Raw genomic sequence first — 19305 nt, forward strand, 5'->3', positions numbered from 1 at the left:
AGAATAAGGTCATGTCTACTCTGTCCTTTGGACAATCCCCAAGGACAGGGGCTGTGTTTCTGCCATCAGAAACACAGGTGTCAGGGTCTGGGCTCGGACCCAAGCAGGCACAAAGCAGGACCCAAAACTTCCATCCAGAGCAGGAGGGAGCGCCTCAGTCCTGGGTGCTCCGAGGAGCCCCCTCTCCTGGCTATTTGCACCCAGGCATCCCCTCAGCTTCTGTGCTGGACTTAATGTAAACTGCCACTGAGCACTCGGCATGGAATAAAGTGGAGCCCAGAAAGTGCCCCGGGAGTCTCCCCAAGGCTGTGTGTGCCAAGAAGCCCCTCCCCAACCCCAGCATGGGGCTCTGTCTCAGCTGCACGAAGACTCTGGGCCAAGAGAGGCGCCACCTGGTGGGGCAGAGCATGGAGTAGGGCTGTTTAGTCCTAGCTGGGAGGACTTGAGGGGCTATGGGGACCCCGGGCCTCAGAATTCCAACTCTCAGAATCCTAGGCAGGGAACATGAGATCTTTAGAAACTAGCACCATAGGATCTCAGAATCACAGACCTATATTCTGCGGAGAAGAGGAGTTTGCATTCAGGAGGGTGTGGAATAGCAAAAGCCCAGTCTTTTGCAGCCTTCCAGTCTTAAGGCACTGAATTACAGGGTTTGGGAAGAGACCAGAGCCCAGCCAGCTGTGAACAAATACCATCACTGAGAGCTGGGCTCCCCTCGCCTGAGGAGCCCATGCCGCCACCCTGTCACCCAGCTGCCTTCCGGCCTGACAGGCCCCATGTGGGGACACTGCCTAGGTCTGGCCAGAAGAGTGGAAGGAGGATGGGCGTGTCGAGGATGCAGAGCCAGGGTTGGTAAGCGGGGCGCTTTTTGTGGGCTCAGCCACAGGCTGGGTGGGCTATGGGTAGCCACTGTGGGGCAGGGTGAGGACGGGATGGAGGAGCTGGTACACAGCCTACTGAGACAGTCACATGGCCCTGCGGGCACAGGCAGGCAGGCGATGGAATCCCCGAGCCCCTCAGGTACACAGCCCCGGCCCCTGCTCTCTAGGCCCATACTTCCTTGCAAGGCTAGGCAAGCACATGCACTCTGGTACCTGCTGAGTTCACGAGACAGGTGTCCAGGTGTGTGCACCCCCCTACATGTAGCCCACGAGGATCCTCTACACGTGCACATTGCACACCCGCACTGAGGTGTACAAACACCGCGCAGAGGTCTGCACTCAGACACACACAGTCACACCATCCCTGTGGTATCCTGGGGCACACAGAATGACACACACACACACACACACACACACACTCCGGCACACAGCAGCACACAGCAGCTCCGTGGTCCACCCAGGATGGTGGTGACAGGGTGCTGCTCCAAGTTCCCTGCACCACAGGTCAGAACCTGGCTCATCACCCACTCACCGGGACATCAGCATCATCAGAGGCGACCAAGCTGCCCTGTGCTGGGAGGCATCTGCCTTCTGGAGTGCAAGGAGACACCAAAGGAGGGATGGAGAGGTTCTCCCAGGGAGACATCAGGTGACACATGACAAGAGGCTGGGAGTCCAGAGGGGTCCAGGCCACCACTGAGGAGTCATAGTGCTGTCCACCCGGACTGGGCTCTGGCCCCACAGACCCGGCCTTGCACCACCGATGGAGCACTGAGACCCGGCATGGGTGCCGGCCCAGCCCTGGCTCGAGGGAGCCGGGGCTGGGGTGGTACTCACGGGTGCAGGCTGTGGACGGTGGGTCCAGGGTGGCACGGTAGTAGCTGAGGTCACAGCGGCAGGTCTGGGCAGCAGGGGCTGCGGAGTGGCTGTGTGGAGGGCAGCGGGCACACAGCTGGTCCCCCGGGGCTGATTTGTAGAAGCCCAGTTCGCAGGCTGTGGGGAAGAAGACAGCTGCAGGTGAGCAGGCCGGGCCACCCTGGCAGGCCTGGGGGCTGCTCTCCCTGGGCCCCCACATTTGCAGATGGAGGGACTGAAGCACAGAGAGGGTCTGTGGTTTACGCAGAGCTGCACAGCACATTGAGGGCAGAGCTGAGTTGGGCCCTAATATCTAAGTCCCAACCCCAAGACGGTCTTCTCCAAATTCCCCAACCCCTCCTACGACTGGCCTTCCCACCCCATAGCCAGCCTTGGATCCTGTCCTTCACGGGACTCTGGTCCTTGGGGTCAACATCAGGGGACTGAGAATCAGAGGAACCAAAATCTTGGACAGGATATAAAAGCTAGGTAGGGAATGTGACAGGAAAAGAGGTGGGTGCAGAAGTCTCCCGGTCCTCGAACCACAGCAGACACAGGTGAGAAGAGCCAGGGCTAAAGCCAGGCTCCTCACGCAACCACGCAGGGAGCGTGGCTCCTGCCCTCCAGCTCCGCCTACCTCGCACCTCCCTACTTGCCAGTGGACCAGTCACCTGCTCTACTCCCACAAAGAACACGGTCAGGACCAGGCTGCTCCAGGCACTGAGACGCTGCCCTGAACAAGAGCCACAGGGCCTCCACCTTCCAGCAGCTGCCATTTAGAGGATGCCCAGGACACATGGAACTGTGATTGTGTCCAGCAGGGAAACAGAGGATTCCTGGAGGAGCTACATTCCTGAGGAGGTAGGGAAGGGCTGGTAACAACAGGCCAGCTATGGAGGGAGTGGGGACACTGTAGGTTGAGGGAATCTCTAAGATGTGCACCTTGCTCTGTCATTGTCTGCTCAACCCCCGAAGGACTTCCTGCCTAACAAGAAAACCTGGCATCCAGTTCCCTCCCTACTGGACCAAACTACTTGCAGCCTCCTTCAGCCCTATCCATAGGCCAAACTAAACCATTAGCAGCAGGTTGTTTCCTGCCTCAGGACCTTTGCATGTGCCATGCCTTCTTCCTGGGATGTCTTTTCTCTTTTGTCCACTTGTTGAATTCCTCTTTCAAGATTATTTGTAACTATTCCTTCAATGCAGTGTTCCTGGACCTCTCCACGACACACACATGCATGTGTGTACACACTCATGCACTGAACATACACACTCTAAAGCCACCATGCCCCTCCCTGTCCCGCAGCTCCTGCTCCATCTGTGACACCACAGCTGCATGTCCTACCCACGTCTCACTCTCCTCCTGGACTGCAGTCTTGGAGGGAGACCCTTGCTCATCTGCAAGTCCCCAGCACCTGACACAAGGCTGCTGAGAGCAGAGGCTGTGTAACACTGTCGGAGTTTTTCAACTGAGTGGATCCCATCACTGTCTGCTCTGTGCAGAGACCCCAGGGGGGCCAAGGGGCTCCACCCAGCCAGGCAGCACCTAGCTGCATCCTCAGAACTGAAGGCCTTCACAGTGGAGACAGCAGGAAGCTTACTTGGGTTCTTGCTGCAAAAAAACTCCCCTCCCGGAAGCCTCAGTGCTAGAGAGAAGTTTTACTTGAAAACATTACTTCACAAGATCTCTTTTTTGGATACTGCTGGGATCTCTTTATTGTAATAGCCAAAGCCGGGCTAATTTCTAAATTCTACAAACTTGAAAGAAAATCTGGAATTAGGAGAAACGAGAACCCCTAAGTGGTTCTGGAGATGGAGGCCAGGGAACTGGAAGGGGCTCAGCAGCTGCTGGGATGGGGAAAACGTGCCCCGCTTTTGTGGCACCTCCCCCCACTCCAAGGGAACCCAGAAGGGAAGATGTGTTGATGCAGGCAGTCCTGGCACTACTGCTACAGCCGGATGTAGTTGGCATCAGTGTGACCGCTGGGCAGGAGGAAGCTGCTTCCGAGAGCTCCAGGACCTTGCAGGGTCCCAGGCTGCCAGCCAAGCCAGGCTGGGACACTGCTGCCACCTCTCCCCAGCCACCTCGCCATGCCTTCCCCTGAGCGTAGCGGTAGCTGTTTGACTTCTGTCACTCGCCAGTCAGCGGTTCCCTTACGCTCAGCTAATACCCACATGGCTGTCCCGTGGCAAGGCCAGATTAATCCACGCAATGAAAATAAAATAATCTTTAATAAGAATACTAATCACCAGGCCTCAGGGAGCCCAGAGACCCGGCCGGTGGGCTGGAAATTCAAGGCTGAGACAGATGGAGTAGCTCTGGGCCGGGGCCTGGTCCTGCCACCGACCTGCGAGGCTTCCAGTCTGTGTGGCCCACACACTGGGTCCTGGGCCAGGAGGGGCTCCCGCCCCGGCCGAGGGCACCTTGCCAGGCCACCTGTCAGGCCAGCAGCTGCCTGTGGCCCCGGCCACCTCTCTGCTCTCTCCTGCAAAGAGCTTGAGGTTTGACAAATAAGGTGTCTGCCAGTGGACAACCAAAGGGAATTAATTCTAAATCAGATTTTAAACACGGCCAGGAAGGCAAAGAGCTCCTTGCTCATGCTCCCCTCTGAAATGAGGCTCTGATATTTATAGAAAGATGATTAGGGCCGCAGAGGGTGATTTATATTCTGCGTCCAGGTGACAGGAAAGATGGCAGCAGGGACTTCAGACTGTGCTCCATGGGGGAGGATGAGTCTGTCCCCTTTCTGGAGGAGCCCTGGGCGGAGAGGCAAGCAGCCAGGTGTTAGGGGAGGTCACTGGGTCAGGGACCCGGTGGTGTGAGGAGCTTTCTTGTTGAAGAGCTGGGAGATGTGAGATTCCATCAACCACTCCTCACTGTGTCTCCTTGGGCTGGTCACTTCACCTCTCTGGTTCAGAGGCTCTCAGCAAGGCCTCTGCAGAACCATGCAACATGAGGGTCTTTCTCCTCTGGGGCTTCACTGCCTCTGTCTGGGACACTTTCCAGGGAGCTCTGAGGACAGCTGAGAGAATGGGAGCCCGAGGCAGGAGAAGAAGGGCTGTGCCCCAGCTCTGGCTGCAGGTCCCTCCTCTCGTTAACTGGAAGGCAGGGCCCAGGGGCAGGCAAGCCAGCATCCCTCCCAGCCCTTCCTCTCCACTGTCTGCTCAGAGAGCAGGGACGGAGGTCCTCGGACTGGCAGAGGCCCAAGGGCCTCCAGAGGGCTCCTGCAGACCTTCTGTGGGAAGGGTGGGGGGTTGTCTCAGGTGGCCAGGAAGATCCCTATGCTGTCCCCAGCTACTGCTTGGGCCCGATTCCCCCGCTCTGCCCACCTCCCTGCTCTCAGATGTCTGTCAGGGAGGTGCTGGGGCTTTGCATGGGGTGGGGAAAGGGACTAAGGTAGGGCTGCTCCATCTGCAGAGGGCCTCAGTCTGGGACCTGTGCTGTTCACTCCAAATAGGGTGACACAGTCACAGAAGCTGCCAACAGGGCTGGAAAATGTCTTCCCTCCTGTAACTTCAAACTGGCGTTCCTTCTTGAGTTGTTCTGCCTGTAGTGCACTATGAATTAATATTTTTTTATAAAACCTGTAATTATCTTGCAACTAGAATAATTATGTTGTATTACGATTTAAATGCAAAATTCAAAATATGCTACCATTTCCCTCACCAAGCCTTGGCGTTTCTTTATTCTTTTTTTATTAATGTGCTAGTACAAGGAAATGGGCCTGGCCTTGGCCTCTCCCAGCCTTGGGATGTCCTGCTGCTCCAGCCCTGGACTTTCTGTCCCTGAGGTGCTGTGGACCTGGGGCAGGACACCTTCCCTGTCTGAGCCCATCTCCCACTTCCGCAGCCCTTGTGGAGCCTAACCCTGCCACCCTCCCACAGGCCAGTACGTCTCAGGGCATGTGGGACGAAGCACTGCATTATTTATGCTCCCAGCAACGTCAGAGCCAGGGTGGCACTGACTGTGAACAGGTGCGCACTGGCCCGCCCATGTCACGGCTAGCGCTGCACCCGTCACTAACCTCTGAGTGTGGCCTGGCAGGAGGGTAGTGAGCTTTGAAGGGGGTTTGGTGGACAGAAGAAGCAGTGCTGGACTCTGGAGTCTGGCAGACTGGTCCTGAGGTGAGGGGCCTGGGTGTCTCTCATGGGTACACTGGGGCTATAACTCCTTGCCGAGAGGCTGTTGTAAGGGTGAGAAGCTCTGTGAACTCCCCAGAGGTAGGGACTCCCTGCCAGATCCCTGGTGCCCAGGACACAGATGCCCAAGGGAGTGTATAACTCACCTAAGAGCATTCACTGAAGTCCCTGCGCATGGCAGACACTTGAAAACTGTCACCAAGGTGCTTTATTATCCCATCAGAATAAAGGGATGTTGGAAGCCAATATCCTGGCATGGAAATCAGCCAGGGGCAGGCCAGGCGAGGCTAAAAGCCTTCACCTGCGCAGATCAAGACAGGTCTGACAGCAGCCCCAGCCCCACCTCTCACCCACGGCGAGACCCACGCAGATGGCACTATGTCTTGTGCCTCAGTCATTCCACTTGTAAGATTTGTAATCCCTGCCTTGCTGCAATGGGCAGTGGACCTCAGTGTGAGTATCTCCCTGTAAGCTCCAAAGGTGACAGGGATGTTTGTGGTCGGTGCTGCCCAGCAGCAAGCAAACACTAGGAGCACCGGGTGTCTGTGACAAGGACCACAAGAGGCCAGTAGTCTGGACAGTCGTGATGGGCTAAACAAGTCCAGAAAAAGGCCAATACACAGGGGCACTCCGGGGCTTAGGGTGCACGACGGGTAAAGACTCGCGGCAGCTGGGGATGTGAAGAAAGGTTTGTTGAGAAAGACAGAAGGCCTGAAAACGAGGAAGAGCTGGCCGAGGAGACCTCTGTGCGAGACAACTCCCAGCTGGTCATGGCGGGGGTAGAACTGCCTGTGTGTTCCCCACTGGTGTCAGCCTCCAACCTGCTCAGTCCCGTCAGCACCCAGGAAATCTGCCTGCCTGTTGGGAGCAGAGCAGGGAGGCCCAAGTTCCCTTCCCCTAACTGTAGTCCTGGGGACTGTCTAGTAGTAGGGAGAACATTCCTAGTGGTCATTGGGGTTCAGTCCCACTGGAGCTTTTAAAATTTTGATTCAGGGTTTCACCAACCCACTAAATTGTCCAGGCTGGGTTCCAATTTCAATCCTCCTGCCTCAGCCTCTCGAGTAGTTGAAATTGAGGATGCTAGTCTCTTTTGACCTCTACATGGGAACATGCCCTCCCCTGTACCTCCTCTGGCTCCGCAGCCAGGGTTCCCTGTGCCTGGGTGGCTGAAGGGCATGTGTACCACCCCAGGGGATCAGGAGGGGCAGGGAAACCAGGCTGAGCCCTGTGCCAGCTGAATACCAGCTGCCTGTCCAATGGCCCCTCTTTCAGGATGCCTGGTGACCACACACAGGCACACACATGCACACTTTCTGGGCTCTGGGCTCCCCCATGAAGATACCTGCTCCCAGGCCCGACATGGGTGCCTCCCAGTACACCCACGACACACACTGGTCTAAGACTGGGTGCTCAGGCATCCTCAATGGGACCTGACAGTTTCCTCCAAACACAAGCAGCTTGAACCAGCTGGCTGGTAACAGGTCCAACTTAGGTTGTGGCCCCAGGTTCCCTGCCCGATACCTTCATAATGACCCCTATCTGTGCACACCCCCCAGGCCCCTGGTCCACGTCCCTCCACTCCACTGCTTAGAACTTTAGTGATTTCCAGTCCAGACTCCAGATTCAGACTTGTGGGTAGAAATCAGTTTTGCTGCCTCCCGGCTGTGTGACCTTGGGCAAGTTACCTCACTCTCTGTGCTTCCATCTCTTTATCTATAAGGGATTAAATGAATTAGAACATGCAAAGTGCCTAGAACAGTGCCTGACCTGCGTTAGCCTGCAGTATTGTTCCCTGGCTCAGGGGCATATCCAGTAACACAGCTTCCCTTAGCTCTACCTCCATCCCCTCTCCCCAGGCACACAGCGCGCTTGTGCACGGAGCAGCTGCTTCCCGGGGTTACCCATCCTCCCAGGACCCCCCCACCCCCGAGCCCAGCCTGGGCGCGCTCACCCACACAGGCATCCCGCCGCTCCTCGTAGCCAGCGCTGCACACGCACTTGCCTATGGGCACCAGCCACTCGCCCTCGGCGCTGCAGTACATCTTGGGCGTGTCCCGCTCCTCCGAGTGACGCACGCACTGGCCCCGCACCTCCACCAGAGAGGACGAGTCGGCCCCAGTCACCGCCTCCGAGAAGGCTGCCAGGTTGCGCACCATGGCGGGGCACTTCTTGTAGTAGATGCGCAGAGACAGGATGGCGAGGCAGGCCCCGATGTCCTGGAAGGCCAGGTAGAAGCCGCGCTTGCTGAGCGGCCCCACGCCGCGCACCTCCGTGTTGAGCTTGAGCCGCCGCACGCCCAGGTCAGCGCCGGTGAAGCTCTCGTCAGCCGCGATCGTGTCGATCTTGAGGAACTGGCTTTCCTGCGTGCTGGCGCCCAGGTCGCGGTCAGACTCCAGGTAGTAGAGATTGAAGGTCTCCTTGCAGGTGCCCAGCACGCCGGGCATGCTGTTGCAGTCGCGCAGCGTGAACTTGATCTCCGCGTAGACCCGCCTCGCGCCATCGCGGGGCACCCAGCTGGTGCGCAGCCAGTTGTTCTGGTTGGGGCTCATGACGTTGCACACCTGGTAGGTGTGTATGGGATGGAAGGACTCGTCCACCTCGTTGATGGAGTCCCACTGTGGGCAAAGAGCACAGGCTCCTGAGGGAGAGGTTCTGTCCTCCTGCCAACCCCAAGTCACGTGACACACGTGCGGGGGTGGGGGGGTGTGGACACCAGGGACAGTCACAACTGCTGGACCTCAGAGAGCCTGTGACTTAGGGAAACGGAGGCTCAGACTCATGCACTGCAGTGCTGAGGTCAGAGAGCTAGTGGGAAGCAGAGGTGGTGCTGGGACACTGGCCTGCCTCACATGTCATTTCCATTGTCAGCTGACAACTGGATCTTGTAATATAAAAACCTGGCCGTGTGGTGTGTGCTGCGCGTCACCTCTAACTCCCCAGCAGGCCCTCCTGTTCCATTGCTTGTTGAGTGACTGCCTGACCGAAGATTCGCTTGGCCCTGCTGTTCTTTTTTTCCTTTTTTTTTAGGTACCGGAATTCAACTCAGGGCCTTGTGCTTGCCAGGCAGGTGCTGCACCACTGAACAACATCCCTGGCCCTGCCCTGCTGTTCTTGCTGTTTCCCTGGCCGCTACTCAAGGCTGTGGGCTCTTGAGCTGGCCTGGGTCCAGTCAACGCCTCGCAGGAGGCAGGGGAGTCAGGTGTGATTGCTCCTGTGCTGGTTGCCCGCTGGGCGCGAGTAATCCAGAAAGAGACCAGGCACTCTCAACAGAATTGGAAGGCGACCCACGCAAATCATTTATCTGATAAGGGAGTAATATCCGAAGGAGAACTCTGGAAAACTCCTACAACTCAACCACAGAAAATAAACAGTCCAATTAAAAAATAAGCAAAGGGCCTCAACAGATATTTTTCCAAAGGAGATATACAGATGGCCAAACCACACATGAAAAGATGCTAAGTGCTGCGAATCACTGGGGAAATACAAATCAAAGACACAATGAGATCCCACTTCATGCCCAGTAGGGTAGCTATTATATTAAAAAGAAACAAAAACCAGAAAACAACAGAGTATGGCTGAGAATGTGAAGAAAGCAGAACCTCTGTGTGTCTGTGGAGCTGTTGCAGAAAACAGGATAGTGGCTCCTCAGAAAAAATTAAAGTGAGCTTTGCTGTAGGAACCAGCGATTCTGAGCCTACACGGGAGAACTGAGAGCAGGGTCCTGAAGAAGTGTGTGGAAACCCAGGCTTGTCACATTGTTCACTATCGCTAAAATGTGCCACGAGGGATGCAGCTCAGTGACTAGGCACTCGCTTAACATGGGTACAACCCCGGGTTTGATCCCAGCACAGCAAAAACTTAAATAAAAAAAGAAACCTCAAAAATTTGAACGCAGAAGTAACCCACACATCTATCAACAGCTGAGTGGATAAATAAAATATAGTATTTATATACAGTGGGATATTATTCGGCTATAGAAGGGAATTCTGAAATATACTACAACATAGATCAAACTTGAAGACATTATGCTAAATGAAACAAGCCAGAAATGAAAGGACCAACATTGTATAACTCCGCTTATATAAGGCGCCTAGGTGAGTCAAAATCACAGATAGAAAATAAAATGGTGGTTGCCAGGGCTGCAGGAAGGGGAGAGGGAGTCACTGTTTAATGGGTGCAGAATTTCGATGTTACAAGGCAGGAAGAGTTCTAGAGATGGGTAATGGCGATGGTAAATGTATTTAATGCCACTGAAGGGTATGCTTAAACATGGTTAAGATGAGCTAGGGGTGGTGCTGCACACCTGTGATCCCAGCACTTTGGGGAGGCTGAGGCAGGAGGAGATCACAAGTTCCAGCCCAGCCTGGGCAACTCAGCAACATAGTGAGACTGTCTCAAAATTTTAAAAAATGTAAAATAACAAAGGCAGGGGATGTAGCTCAATGCAAAGATCCTCGGTTCAATTCCCCAATACCAGAAATTGAAACAAAAAAATTAAGGTTTAAAATGGTATATTTTATGTTATGTGTATTTTACCACAATAAAAAAGAGTAGTGCTGGGGGCTATGGCTCAGTGACAAAGTATTTTCCTACCATGCCGGAGACCTTGGGTTCAATCCCCAGCACCACAAAAACAAAAACAAAAACACCCCCTAAAAACTCATAGGGCTGGGGTGTTAGCTCAGCAGTAGGGTGCTTTCGTGGAATGGACAGGGCCTGTCGTTTGATCCCCAGCCCTCCAAAACAAAAGAAAACTAAGAGAAAAATGCCAGAAATGCTCCTGCCATCAGGAGCCGCCAAGTCCACCAGACAAGGTGGTGTCAGGGTGGGGTGGGGGGAATCTCACTTGTATCTCTCAAGATACCCGGCCAGTCCCCAGGCAGCTGGATGTGGGCAGCTGCATGTTCCACTGGGTGGCCTGGCCCTGGGTCAGGAGGGAAGAAACCATCTCCCTTGGCTGCGCTACTGGTGAGAGCAGACACTGGGCTGAGTCCAGAGGTCCCAGGTGGGAGCCAAGGGCAGAAGTTGGGGTCGGTGTTGCCACAGATGCCACAGCTCGGCCTTCTCCATCGGACCCCCATGTGCAGTTGCCCTTGAACTAAAGATCCTATTGCTTCAGGGGGTACCGGGCTGGAAGACAACTCCTCTTGATGCTCTGAGGTTCTGGGCAGTTCTGAGCTTGTTCCCTGAGTGCTAGGGTGGGAGCCATGGCATCCTGAGTCCTTGCCTGCCTGTCACAAGTCCCTCTGTCCGCATGTGGTCTCTACCCTCAGTGCCCACCTCTGTGAAGCGGGGTTGGTGCAGGCCCCACCTCTGTGAGGCCTACGAAGTGCTGAGCTCAGGCCTGGCACAGGAAGGCACTTCACGATCAGGGGACAGATATGCTGCTGAACTGGCAGTGACTCCCAGGCCACAGTTTGCTTCCAGGGTCTTTGGAGGAGGGGTTCCGGTCCAAAGGAGCACCTGGAACACCAACCTTCCCCGCACAAGGTTATGCTTCCTGACCTCCACCCAGAAGGAGTCCTGGCTCACACCCCACACTGCAGCCAGAACCTCCGGGCAGCAGTGTACACATCTGGGGTTAAAGTCACTGTCACAATTAATGGAACATGAAAGGGCCTGCCAGCTGCTCCCTGTCTGTTTCCTGCCAGGGCCCCAGATAAATTAATCAGCTCAATCTGAGTCCGCTCCAGCCTCCCCATCAGTGCCAATGGCCCGGCCCAACCTGCCAGCTCTGAGAGCTGCTGTGGACGCCTGGAGTGGCACAGATTCCCAGAGGCCCAGCGAAAGGGCAGAAGTGGCCTGCTCACCACCTGTGGCAGCCTAATCCATACAGGGTGCCACTCTCCCAGCTGCCCCTTGAGACCCAGAAGTTGACCCCAGCACACTGTTCCCCCAGCTCTGCGCTCTTCCTAGAACAGCACTCAGCAAGCTAGCTATGTGGCCTTGCTAGGTGACATCCCCTCTGAGGGCTTCTCATCTGTGAAATGGGGTTGCTAATGCCTGCTCCTTCTGTCTGCTCTGGGAGGTAGTGAGGAGGTATGACCATGCCCTTCACCTCAGTAGCTGCTGACTTGCCAGGCAAGCTTCAGGTGTCCTGGTGGGTGGAAGATCGGGGAACGGAGGGAGGAAGGCAGTGTAGCTAAACATGTGGAGTCTGGCCCAGCGTCCCCTGATGCCAGTGTGGCTTAACCTCGCTTAACTCAGATTCGAATTGGTAAGGTGTTCGTTGGAGACAGCTGCAGGCTCTGTGATGGCCCCATGATATGAAAGGGGGTCAAGGCGAGGCCAGTGACCAGCCTGAGTCACACTGGCAACAGGAGGCAGAGAGCCGGCCACTGGAGCCCAGCACCCTTGCCCTTCTGCCTGGCATCATCCAATGCTGGAGTCAGCCCTGGATGACCTCTGAACCAAGACAGTTGGGCAGACTCCAGAAGCAGAGGGGCACACAGAACCTCCAGGGCCAAAGACCCTCCTCCAGGCTGGGCAGGAGAATCACCTGGAAAATGTATTAAACAGGACTCCCAGGCCCCTCCCTGACCTCCTGGGCAGGGGCACTGTGAGCCTGGCCTCGGGACCAGGCCTCAAACTGCAGCCTCCTGTTTTCCATGAACAACCCCGGTCCCCACGGTGACTGAGCCTGGCTCGGTGGACCACGAAGGCCTACCCCAGCCCCACAGCTAGGCCACCTGACTTATAAGGTGGAGAAGGGACCCAGGGCAGACGTGAGTCACCACCTGGAGCCTGCTGGTGACAGGCAGTCTTCTCACTGATCTGGGCCTTAGCATCCTCCTCTGTGAAACCGGCCCTGAATATCTAGAAGGCTTGGTTTTGGGATTACATGTGGCATCTTGACTTGTTAAGAGCTATGTGAACCTGTTATTATTTCTTCTAAATCCTAAGTAAAATGGGAGGACACGGTACCATGGTTTAGTGTCCATAAACAAAAGGAGTTTGAATCACCTGAGTATGATGTCCAAAGGGCAAGTCCTGCAGGCTCCCCACATGCTCAACGCCCCCCCACCCCTCCTCATTTCCCTCGGGCATAGTACCAAGTGCTGTGACAGAGACCCCAGTAGCAGTCTAGGGCCAGTGCGCCCCTTGCTAGCCACAGGGATGAAGGAAACGCTGAGTCAGCCAGCAGCCCGAGCTGGGTGGGCCTCTGTCATGGGCCACACAGGTGTACGCTGCCAACGCCTTTCACAGAGGAGACCCCAGCCCAAGGGCCCAGCCTCTCCTCAGGCGGGGCTGGCCCACTGGAAGGTGAGTAGACGCCCTCCCGGCTCTTGGACCTGTACAGTCAGCACCCACAGGGGCCGCCAGCTCCCCAGAGCCCTGGGGTGGTGATGGGGGCTCAGCTACTACTGGCTGCTAATGAGACTCCAGAGAGAGGGGAGCAGGGCTCTGGCCTGACCGCTACCCCGGAGGAAAATTGCCCTGAAGTCCAGAAAGATTCCCTCATAGCACCGTTAGCGGTACCGCTACCAGCATTCCTGTTCCTCTGTCCTCCAGCCGTGGAAGCTGAAAGTGTCTTTGAAAGGAGTCAGTGTGCTCCACACACTTGCATCTGTGCTGGGGACGTGCGTGCGCGTATGTGTGTTTCTGAGCACACCGGTGGGAGGTCACATGCACAACATGAGAGCCCTCACACACACTTACAATGCCGGCGATGAAGCCTCTCCCCAGTGAGAGTGCACTGTGTGTGAGCACAGTGCCACGGTGGGCACCATCCCGCCCCACCCGCCACGCCCAGGTGGCCCTTGCACGCTTGCTCCTCTCTACAGACTGGGACAGGAGCTGAAGAAATGGCCGGGACCCCGGAGCACCATGGCAGAGCTGCGATCTCTCCGGGCTGCGCTGCGGGGGCCCATGGCGCTGGAAGACAGTCAGGGTGTGGAATATGCAGCCTCCTCCCTGGAAGGTGGGAAGGACACCTCAGTGGGCACAGGAGCCACAAGGACCTGGTGGCCTGGACCAGATAGGACCAGGCAGCCCAGCCATGGTGGGGCTGTTGTGCTCCCCCATGCTCCTGACAGAGAAAAGAAGATGTGACACTCAAGAGGCCCACGCACCTTCTAGGGAGGGCAGGGCAGCCAGGAGGGAGGAGACCATGCCTGGCTGGGGCCTTGCTAGCCCTGCTTCCCTGTCTCAAGCAATGCTGGGCCTGGCCTTGGGAAGTCATGAATCTGCAGGCCCAGGGCACAGATGTGAGGATCCCACATCTTGGGTCTCAGACATGAATCAGGACCCCCAAAGCCAGAGATGGGTCTGTAATCCCAAGGGTAAACGTGCACTAAACTGTTAAGAAAGCAGCCACTCTGTCCCCAGCAGCCTTACATCCTGGGTCAATTCCTTCACCTCTCTGGTCCTCTGCCTTCTTTGGATCCACCTGATGCTAAGATTCCACAGGGCAGCCTCTCTCTGCTCACAGAGGCATGACACTGTCCCCTCACTCACCCCGTGAGCCGGATATGTGAGCCAGCCCCAATCTCCATGGATGGTCGATGTGTCCAACAAGTTCACTGTAAAAGAGGAGACAGGAGGGCATCAGGCCCTGCGACCCTCTTCCCAGGCCACCACGTGGGTCTGTGCCCAGCCCCCGACACAGTAGCTCCCAGCTTTGCTGCCCAAGAGACTGGAGTAGCCCAGCCTCCTCCCTCCTGGAGTACAAGCTGCCCAGAGCCAGCCTTCTGGGCCAGGGTACAGAACTCCAGTTCTGCTGCTTAGGAGCTGTGTGGTGTGGGATGAGTCCCTTCACACCCCAAGCTTCTGTTTCCTCCCTGAGGGTGGTTCCTATCTCTTGGGGCTTTTGTGAGGATGACCTGACCCTTGTCTCTCTTAAGTGACCAAATGGCATCCCAATACTATGCTGCGGAGTCCTGTGTCCCCCATGGTAGTGGTGCCTGGCATCAGCTGAGCTCAGTGACAGGGAGGGATTCAGAAGGGCAAGAGCTGTGCCCTAGTGTGTACCTACTGCGTGCTGAGCTGAGCTTTGGATGTCCGTCTGTGACCCTCAAAATGTCAGAGGGGTCACTAGCATCTCCGTTAAGCGGATGAAGATCTGAGCTCCCAGAGGTACAGTAAGTTACCTAGAAGTCTGAGCACCTGCTGTGGCACCCACAAGCATCACCACCCACCTGCAAGGCTGGGCCTGAGGAGCAGCTGCTCTGGGGAGTTCACACCCCTTGGAAGGCACTGGTCCAAACAGTAGGTCTATTCTAAGGAAGGCCCTACAGCCAGGAACCCTGCCATTTCAAAAACAAAGCAGATAAAAGAGCTTGCCTTTGGGGTCAGACACTCCTGAGCTCTTGTCTCAACACAGCCACTTACTAGCAAGTGACCTTTCTTTCTTTCTTTGACCCTCAGTTCCCTCACCTGTAAAGTGGGTTAATAATACCTAAGGGTTTAGATGAAGATTAAGAGGCCACCTGTAAAGTATACACCAGTGTCTGCTCCAGAGCTGGTCCCCATGCTAGCTTCCTTTACCTCTTACCCTTTCTAGCCTCTCCCCATGTCCCTCATGTCCACCTGCTCAATTATGCAGATAAAACTGCACTGGCCTTTAGAAAACAGGGCCCTGGCGTCCGCTGTCTCTATCTGCTCTGTGTCTTTGGGTAAGTTCCTTTACCTCTCTGGGCCCCTGCTTCCTTTCAATTACCTGGTGAGTTGTATGACAGGGTCCCATAGTCCTAGTAACTCTAGTCCTATAGCTTTCAGTATACTGTCTTCCATGAGTCTCCCCTCTAAGCAACAATCCTAGGGCTTCCAATTGTCCTAGTCAGCAGGCTTGGGCAGATCGCAGAGGGTTAATGCCGGGGTCCTCTTGGAACTTCCTCACAGAGAGGCCAGGTATCCTGCCTGAGTGTCAGGTAGCTCAGATTCTGCCCCTCAAAGATGAAGATAAGGGTCCTCAGGAAAGGCTGGGGTGACGATGATGCCGATGCGCTTGTTTGCTGATTTTCTCCTCCCACCCCATTGTCAGAGACCCTGAATGCCGGCTGGAGAGGGGCTGAGAACCAAGGAGGGGCTCTGTGCTCCTCCCTGGTCCCCGGGGGCCAGGTGGGATCAGGAGATGGAGTGAATGACCACCAGGGATGCCCCCTCCTTGAGCCAACCCCACACCAGGGGCACAAGCAGAGAAAAGGCTTCCCGCCTCCCTCCCTGACTAGCAGGCACTGTAGAGAAATCTGGGTCAGGCAGCTCTCTCCTCCGCTGCTGGGGGAGGGGGAGGGGGCTGCACTGCGGCTTCCCCCATACAGGTGGGCCCATTCTGGAGAGCGGGTGGGCCATGGGCGCCATGGGTTTCCCCAGCCCAAGCTGCATCCCCGATGTGGGCCTTGGGGCCAGAGGGCCCCTTCTCCTGGCATGGAACAGACCCAGCTCAGACCTGCCCCTACCCAGAAGCAACCCCAGCTAATACCCATCACCGAGGGTTCGAGCCCTGGAAAACCCCACCTCCAGGGCCACTGCTGGGCCGTTTCCTCCACTAGGAAGCCCCACGGCATCTGTGGCTGACTCCATCAGCCAGCCAGGGGGTTCAGATAATCCAAAGACAAGTCAAATGCGGATTCCATCGGCGTGGGGAAGGGCGACAGGATTCCGGGGCTGCTTGATCCAATTCCTGTGAGACTCTTCTCTGTCCCTTCCCTCCCCTGCCCTTCCCTTCTCCCCCTCTGACCCATCCCAGCCCCTTCCATAGGGGGAATGAGTGATGTCTCTCTAGGGAAGCCCTGGGCCGGCAGGAGGTTTGTAGGTCCAGATGGCGTTCAGCTTTAGGCCTGCCTGGCCTGGCCTGGCCTGGGCCTGAACCCCATGGGAATTCAGACCTCAGGTCACCACAGCCAACTCTCCTGCCTTTTGTTAATTCCCCTCTCTGAACTTGTCCCCCGACTTGCAAAATGGGAGGTCCGGACTCCATGATCTCTTGGGCCCCTTCAATGAAACAGATCACTGAACCCCACTGGGCCTCAGTTTCCCCATCTGAAAGATGCCCACAGGAATGCCTCCTAGTCCTGACTGCCTAGGCTTTCCTGGGGGAACCAAACAGGTCCCTCTCCCGCTCTGAGCAGCACGGATAATTCCTAAGCCATCCCTGTTTGACTGTGGAAGGCATTATGCGATTCCTCTTTTTCTCCACCACCGTCACCTTCTCCCACTCCATTTCACTGAGACTAATACTTAAATTGATTTACATTCCCCGAGGACACAGCGCATGATGGTGAGGCTAGAGAATTCGGGGTGGCCAGGGGATGTCAGCCAGCATGTCAATACCTTGGAGTTCACCCCGAACGGGAGGACAGAGTACCCCGGAAAGCAATAAGGGTCTGTGAGCCTAGTGGGGCTCAGGGCATGTCTTCAGGTACATGGCCCTTTCTCAGTGACCCCAGCAGGGCCACTGTGAGGAACGTGACAATGGGCCACCAGAGAAAGCTGGGCACTGTCACCTCTGCTGGACCCCAGTTGAGCCCAGCCTCCTCCCTGATTTCCAACAGTCTCCCTGGCCAGGTCTGCTTCTGCATTAGTCCAGGGACAACGCCAGAAAGAACCCTGGACATCCCACAAGGAGCCTGCACATGGTCTCTGGCCCTTGGGCAATGTCTACCCTCTTCCCAGACAGACTTCCTTCCTGCCTCTTGCCAGACCTTGCCTCTTTGCCAACTGTGGCTCCTCTGCTGGACCTAAGCCCACCAGGCCCATGCTCTGTCCTCAGCGCTGGGGCCTGGGAAAAGTCACCTGCCCAGAAGGCCTGAGACTTGTTGCTGGGATTCCAGGAAGATACTGGGTTCCTTCCCAAAGAAAAGCATTGAGGCAAGCAATTGGGGTGCACCACCGGGCTCCCAAAGCCTTGCCATGGGCTTCAGAATTCCACTACACCAAAAACTGGCCCACCTAATTTTGCAGGCTACAGTGCAGAGGGCCCCAAGGCCCCCTGTGTCCCAGTTCCACCCAGGTCTCTCCTGGTATTCAGGGGACTGGGCCTTATCACTACCAACCCCACCAGCCCTGCCCTGCCCTCCTGCCAGCTCACCTCTCAGCCACCCTGCAACAGCTCCAATCCCTGCTGGCCTGTTTCACAGAGTACTATGATGATTTTATCCATGTCTATGAATGTATGTGTGCATTTCCATGGGCATGAATGCAAGTCTGCAGGTCTCCTAATATAGGTGGTGCAACACATCTCTGCGTACCCTGATGTCATATGCCTGTGTGCATGGTCATGCATCCGGGCATGTATGGACGTGTGAGTCTGTGCACATGTGTAATGGTTGCACTGTTGGGCATATGCTGTGCACAAGCGTGAGTCTCCACCAGCCCGGTCTACACATGTGAATCCCGACCAGCCCGTGTGTGCCCGTGGGCAGGGTGGGATCTCCGAGTGCTGGGTGTGTGAGGGAGGATCTGTGGTCTGATCTGGGAAGAGCGGCATGGGTTGGATGCTCCCTGCTACCTGGTGAGAACCCAGCTCCAGACTCGGACAGCAGCCCCGGCTTCCTGCACGGAGCACGGAAACAGGCTTCCTGGGTTGGGCACAGGGCTGGGCATGGGGAGCAGGACCAGCAGCATCCTGGGCTGCACCTGGGGCGTCAGGTGGGGCTAAGGGGTGGTGGTGGGAAGCCCTGGGTGCTCCCTCTCTGCTTCCCTTGGCCCTCCTCCCCACCAGAAGTCACCTCCTGGACACTTTCTGTCCCAGGATTCAGTCATCTCTGCTCTCTCCTGGAATCCTCCCTGCCTCCCCCAGCTCCAGAGTGACTGGCCTGGCCACCGTGGCTTTGACCCAGACGAGACATTGCTTTCTGTGTGGCCTGCCCCAGTCTCTCTGCGGCCCAGCCTTCTGACTCTCTGTGCTTCTGCCTCCCCTGCGGGTTGGGGGGGCTCCTCTGGTGTCTGGTCTTCTCCCCTCTCTCAACCTCGGCCCCACTCCCAAGACCTCACATCTTCGGGCCCCTCACTTCTCTGTCCCCTGCAGCCATCCAGTCCCCAGGTTCTCCAGTCACAGTTCTGGATCCTTGCCTCTCGGTGCATCTCCAGCTCCATTTCCCCCATTCTTGTGTCCCTCTGTCCCTTAGTGCCTGCCACTCTGTTCTGTCCTCCACCCCCATCCCCGTCCCCTTCCCTCTCTCCCTGTCCCCTCGCCCCTCCATATCGTTTGCCGTCTTCAGTCCTGTCCTCCTGTCCCCCCATGTTGGCTCCTCAGTTTTCTGTCTCCAGCTCTGTAGCCCTGGGTCCTGCCCCTGTCCTATCCCTCCGTCCCCCAGTCCTGTGAGCCTCGTTCCTCATCCCCAAGCCCGTAGGTCCCCATGCGCATCGCTCGGTCCCTTAACCTCACAGCCTGCCAGGCGCCACCCCGCCCCCCAGGCCGAGGGCTCCGGGTTCACTGGGGAGCTCAGGGTCGAGGCCAAGGAAGTTGAGCCTCAGGCAGCGCGCGCCC

The 19305-nt window shown here is 56.5% G+C and overlaps 1 protein-coding gene across 1 annotated transcript in view; it reads right to left on the reverse strand.

Moving 5' to 3' along the window:
* The window catches only part of LOC109118119 (ephrin type-A receptor 8), a 21024-nt gene that overhangs the window by 867 nt on the left and 852 nt on the right, over positions 1-19305 (reverse strand). Inside the window, exons 2-4 of the mRNA XM_019207745.1 lie at positions 14334-14398; positions 7828-8491; positions 1719-1874 (exon numbers count right to left, since the gene is read on the reverse strand). Of these exons, the coding sequence (XP_019063290.1) occupies positions 1719-1874; positions 7828-8491; positions 14334-14398 (885 nt within the window). The remainder of the gene's footprint in view (positions 1-1718; positions 1875-7827; positions 8492-14333; positions 14399-19305) is intronic.

Source organism: Fukomys damarensis, unplaced genomic scaffold (assembly GCF_012274545.1).
Source record: "Fukomys damarensis isolate Sample0158 unplaced genomic scaffold, DMR_v1.0_HiC HiC_scaffold_23, whole genome shotgun sequence".
Lineage (NCBI taxonomy): Eukaryota > Metazoa > Chordata > Mammalia > Rodentia > Bathyergidae > Fukomys > Fukomys damarensis.